Source organism: Perna viridis, chromosome 10 (assembly GCF_037379345.1).
Source record: "Perna viridis isolate PV_CMFRI_1.1 ecotype Kerala chromosome 10, ASM3737934v1, whole genome shotgun sequence".
In the NCBI taxonomy this organism is placed as follows: Eukaryota; Metazoa; Mollusca; class Bivalvia; order Mytilida; family Mytilidae; genus Perna; species Perna viridis.
This window is the reverse complement of record NC_142454.1, coordinates 1,183,304-1,189,749: the sequence shown is the minus strand read 5'-3', so window position 1 is coordinate 1,189,749 and position 6,446 is coordinate 1,183,304. Positions and strand designations below refer to the sequence as shown.

Sequence of the window (6,446 nt, the reverse complement as noted above, 5' to 3'; positions counted from 1 at the left end):
TCAAATTTGTTAAATTTTGTGTCGATGCTTTTTAAAAATTAGCCCCTCACTCTTCACAATTACACTGAGAATTCATGTGGACAGCTTTAACTGGAATATGTTACTCCAAAACAGAAAGACAGTTCAAATGAAGGTATTCTTTGTATTGGAACTATAAACTCTTATATGTAAACAAGGAAATAAATTCTTGTTAAATATAATTTGAAAAGTAAGAAGTACATATATTAACTTGATAAATTATACGATAATATCCCAACCACTCAGTGAAATAATTGCAAACTTTAAAATTTACATTCAACTTTCTTCTGATGATGTGGGTTCCTATTTTGTCCAATCTAATACCCGGTTTATCCGTTAATGGGTGATCAATGGCTACTTAAATGTTTCTTATCTATGCATTAGCATTCAAATGATTTTGACCATCTTTTTCTCGATTAGTATATGCGTAAGATCTAAATAGAATGTTCGAAGGATATATAATAACGACCGCGGAACTAAAGACGAATTATGATATCTTGTACCAAGGAACTGTGCATGTATCAAAATGTTGAAGACAATTTTCATCATTAGTTGTGTTTTAATTGTTAGGAGCCAGACTTGTATACCCGGATGCCACTGTGGAGCCGTATTAAGTACGTGTCTTTTATCGTCTTTTCATAGCAGTCTTCCCAATAATATTCCAAAAAATGTAAAAATTTTGACAATAGCTGGTAAGGACACCAACCCGAACTCTTTGAGAAAAATTTCAATGATGAGTTTTCCAGGGCTTCAACATCTAACTTTAAGATATTGTGGAATCACTGAAATAGACAAAGGAGCTTTCAGTGGCCTTCCTGTCGTAAGGACTTTAAGTCTGGCGTATAACAATATCTCTAAGATCGATCAACTTATTTTTCAAGGACTTTCTGGATTAAAAACACTGGATCTTACTGGAAACGAAAATTGCAAAATCCAAAACGGTGCATTTGACGGACTAAGTAGTTTATGTGAGTTGCTTTTGGCAGAACTGAATTTGAATTCTTTTGATGAAAGTTTGATTAAGCCACTTATGTCTCTGCGTAAACTTGATCTTCACGGAAACAAGCTGAAATCGTTAAAGTGGCGTATTATTACTTCACTTAAATCGTTGACTTATTTGGATATATCAAGAAACAAACTGACCTCTATACCATCAACAATGGCACCACTATTCAGCCATCTTAAGAGTATTTTCCTGGCGGATAATCCTTGGGTTTGTGATAGCGATATCAAATGGCTTAAGAACCATAATGCATCTTTTTCAATTAAAGCAAGTTGGGCAAGTTTAATCTGTGATTTACCAAATGATTTGAAATATATTTCTTTAGTCAATGTTCCTGATTCAAAACTTGATCGTATTGCGCCGAAAATTGTCTACTGTGACAGAAGTAAGGTAACCGTTGATGAAGGATCGTCTGTGTTAATAAATTGTAGTTTTGAAGGGAAACCTAAACCTACAGTTACATGGATAAACCCGACAGGCACTATCTATGGAACATCAAGTACTAAGAACGACCATGTAGTATTTCAGAACAGTAGTCTCCTTATACTAAAAGTATCGATCCGTGACCAGGGGAACTGGACACTCTCGGCTAGTTCAACTTTGGGAGAAGATCAACGTGCTGTTGAATTACGTGTGATTTTATCGACAACAACAACCACTATCACAACAACTATTACGACAAAACCGACGAAAACAACATCAACAAGTTTATCGACAACTACAACGAATAAAGTGATGAAATCAACTACTGCTGCAACTCCTACTCACGTGACCTCTGTGGTAAAAATGACAAACTCTAGCAAACCGGAAGAACCACCAAACATGTTAATGTACTACGCCGCTGGTGGAGGTGGGGGTCTATTGTTACTCATAATTCTAATCATAATCTGCAGTAAGAAATGTAAGAAAGATGTTGCTGTGGAGAACGAAGGGTTTGATACAGTCCGAAGTCCTCGTAAATCGATATCGCGTGCTAATCCAACTCGAGTGAATGTAGCACCTCGGAGACAAGCATATACATAATTTCAGAGACAAAACACTAGTTACATCTTATTAGGCAGTATATAGAAAATTTAGGCAAAATATCTTTGATATGTTAAATTTACAGGTGTTTTTTTTTTCTTCTACGTAGTACAGATGTTCTTTGTAATTCTACAAGGAATACTAGTAGTTAAGACAATAATTTAATGAAATTTAAAAAGTGTTGTTACATATTAAGGTCAAAGTTTTGTAACTCGTGCGATACTGCTTATGAGGATAAAATGATAGATATGCATTCATATGTTCTTTTCTGAAATATGTTTTTTTTCCTTTTTGATTTCGATATAAAAATGCGTCAATACTTAAAAATGATTTCATTCAGACATCTCCTGTTTGTATTGGCTATTTTTGACAGAGCTGGGAATCTACATCTATATCGATCGTTTTAAGCTGTATATTTCTACTAATACAGAGTTCCAGTTTTGAAACTACTATATGATCGAACACATTACTATTTTGTGATTTGCAAAGGATTGAATTTCCTTGACCAAAATCAAATATCCAATGGTAGCGGAGGATTTTCCCTAGGTTTTATGGTATCATTTTATTGTTTACATTGTCATCTTAATTGTTTTAGATAGATTCCGTTTAAAGTTTTAATCAAATTGTTGTTACCCATATTGTGCCAAAAGGAAACTTTTATTGCATTTTCCGAGATAAATCATGGTTAGTTGTATTCCAGTGGTCGATCTAAAGGGACTGCAAAGGAGGGGGGGGGGGTAATATCCCCTTTGTAATAGTAGTTTTCACATGGTAAGTTGACGAAAATGCCAAAAAATGTCCTAGAGCCCCCTTTTCTGATGAACCCCAGCTGGCACCCTTCCTTTCCAAAATGTCTGGATCCACCACTGTATTCAAGTTGTTTTGTCATACTTTTCTTATTGTTATTTGTTACATAGCAGTTTTTGATTTTCATGTTTGCAACTGTGTAGATGTTTGTTTTTGTTTACGTTAATTGCATTATTAATTTTATCGTTTGTAGTAATAAAGAATTTGGTTATCATTTTTCATATTTGTCAGTAAATTTGTAATTAAACCGGTTTTCCACTAAATTTTATTCTTCGCTTGATAATATGTTTGCATACCTCTATTTCGCATTGAACAAGTTGATATTTACTATTTTAGTATTTCATAACCGTGTTAAAACATTTTGCCACAAACCTACATAAATCTCAGAAAATCCTAAAATAAAAGGATGTTGAGAATATCAAGCAGATAAGAAACCTGAAAGACAAGTTATAAATACCGCACCAAAAATGTTACTTTTATATTTCAAATACCTTAAAGTCTACTTTATTAAAAGTCGAAAATGCTCTCCATCTGAATTTTGCCACAGTAATACGTATACTACATCTAAGAAATATATAAAATATGAAACAGAGTATGCATTATTGAACAATAACAAAAAAAGATGAAATATATTGTTCTAGACTGACAAGAGAAGGGAGGTAGTTATTACAAATAATTAGCATCTGAATTTGTTAGGCAAACATACACATGACTCATGATTAAAGTTTTACAACAATAAAAGTAACAATCATCATTGATTATTCAGGGTCAATACCAAAACGTGTGTACACGTACCGTACAAAAGTTCTGGAATAAATATATTGTGAAACCGAACAAATGTGTATGCACAAAAAGCTAGAGTGTTATCTACATTACAAATAGATAAAGCTGAATAGTATATGGAATCCAGATCATAGTTGTATTTATCTAATTCTATTTTGTGTGTTTTTTTTTCTTCTTTACTTCATCAAGGAGTTAAATATAGCTATATATAAATCCTTGACATCATCTGTAGGTTTTTATGCTGTCACTGTTGTCTTGGTTACGTTGTCATTTTCCCCAGTAGTAGTTATTTCTCTTAATTAATAAGCCGGTATTTTGAAACATTTCTGATCTTGTACGCAAAATTGACATGTTTAATCTATTGAGAGAAGTGAGAAATCCGAATCTGAAAATAGGGGGAGGCATGGGCAAAAACACAACTGGGAGTACAAAAAAAAACACAATAGGTGACCAACAATTTACAACGGAAAAACAGAATTTTATAACCAGTCACACAATCAGGAAAAAACTAAATAAATCAAAAGCATCACAAAATATCAATCATTTAGAATACAAGCTGCACGTCACGTACATTCTGTATGTCCAATGTGGTGTTTTTTACTAAATGGTCGGCTGATCTGACCTAAAAAAAAGAAACTTCGTTTAGCCAGATCCTTTGTACTCGGTTTCCACTATTATATAGATGTTGTATTATTGTTAAACAATCAAAGTTTTGGGGATTTTATAATCGCATCTACCCCTAAGAACTTGAGATAAAGGATACTACAGACACTGTAAAGTCAGCCTCGTATCTTGACCTATACTTATCCAGATCGAAGGAAAAGGAAAATTATTGACCAGACTATACGACAAACGCGATAATTTTCATTCCGTATTGTTACCTTTCTCTTCATCAGTGGCAAAATCCTTTCAGCACCTACGTATGGAGTTTATGAAGTATACGTTATGCCAGAGCTTGCTGTGACTACACCGATTTTTTTTGATTATCCAATATTGAGCATTTCTACATAACCTCCTAGCCCAGTATTTGACATAGCCGCTACTTTTTTATTTAGTTTTGTCTATTTAGATTTCTTTGTTACACATAAAAACGTTATCCATAGATTTATGTTCCATCTTATGTACTGCACATTTCATTGTTTTAGGTTTAACATGAACTTTTTGTAACTTTTGCATCGTTTAAACTATTTCTGTCAACGTGTTGCTTTGATTTACATTTCGTATTTGTTGTTGCACTAATATTTAGAATTAATATGTAATGTGTAAAAATGAAAGTGAAGACACATAATTACAGTTTGCGGAGGAAGTATTATGAAAGGCTATTAAAAAAACAAATTAAACCAGCAAAGGATCATTCATTGGCAAATACAATGAGTAATCAAGGGAACCAAGATTCTAGCGGAAATCTAAAGAATATAATCCAGGGTCAAAAACCAGACATGAAAAGCAGACAAACGCAGCAAAAAAAAAAAACTAAAAAAGATACGTACAAAGAAACAAAAGTAAATGAGCAACTATAAAAATATCATATATACATTTCACTATGCTGTACATGTGTTTAAATTAGTATCCTGTCATAACCTAACACATCAGAAGATCGAGAGCTATACATCAAAAATATCAAGACAGAAGCCAAATCTAGCACGCACCATCGAGAAGTTCTACGATTGGCAATACAAGAAATGAAGGTACAGTGAAGCCTTGGTGTGTAAAAATGTGGTATAGGTTATTACCAATAGCCAGTATTAGTTGTTACAAGAGAAATATGGTTACTTTACCTCGTATTCAGGCTGTTATCATACCTTAGTTGTTGAGATGAATTTTGTATGTTTAATTGTCACCATTCATTTGATTAAATCCCTGGTATCTATACGCAAAATGACAGCTACTTAAGTCAAAGACTTTACCATATATAAATTGGCTTTTAAGGCTTTTGTTTACGGTTTACGGAAAACATCAAGTCAGTCTTAAATTTGAATTCATTTGTATAAATTTTTATACATAAGCAAGTTCAATTATAGAATATTTTTGTATTTAATAATTTTGGAATAAAGAGGTAATGAAACGTGAAAGATCCCAGTTTAGTGGTAGCTCTCAACACATGTACATAATATAATTCGCATTGAATAGAATATTAATTTCATTTCAGTAGCTATTTATTTTCGGTAAAATTTGTATCAAATCTACTCGATATTTATTTTATAACACATTCATATCATGTTATGTTTAAATTGATATTTTCTTTTAGGAGGGAATTTCCCCTCGTGTCATTGCTGACTTTTCAGTATTTATTTTATTTCTCCATATTCTTGTAAGGAGATGCACAAGTACATCACACATTATCTTGTTGGGTTTTTATTACTAGAAAAAAAAACAGAAATATGACTTTATCTATATCGTTGTCACAACAAAAAAAGGATACTCAGATAATTTCACCAATCTCCTTTATTGTCAACACTTGATATTTGTTGTTCTTGAAATGCATTATGCCTTCCATGAATCGGTTCATCCCCATTTATCCAACTTTTTGAAATTTCAGGTAATACAGGTAAAAAAAGTTGGATAAATGAGATCAAAGGTAATTAAGAACAAAAGGTTCTTAATTAGAGCTTAGGTTAGGGACAGGTCAAAATTTATCGCCATATAGGACCGGTGCAAACAAAAGAGCCTAAATAAATGTTACGACCCTATGGCTATCTGACTTGGAAAAAAAGATCTCCTTTGTCAACTTAGTAAGAAAGAAGTTGGTGTCCTATCATGGTTTTCTTATAAAGTGCATGGGTATTATATGAATAGAGTAAACTAGTATAAA

General features: G+C 32.7%; 1 protein-coding gene across 1 annotated transcript; it reads left to right on the top strand.

Moving 5' to 3' along the window:
• The first annotated feature begins 544 nt into the window (after positions 1 to 544).
• On the top strand, positions 545 to 2,044 carry LOC148604081 (uncharacterized). The gene has a single exon (XM_088550046.1). The coding sequence runs from the start codon at positions 545 to 547 to the stop codon at positions 2,042 to 2,044; it is 1,500 nt and encodes a 499-aa protein (XP_088406172.1).
• Positions 2,045 to 6,446: the final 4,402 nt, after the last annotated feature.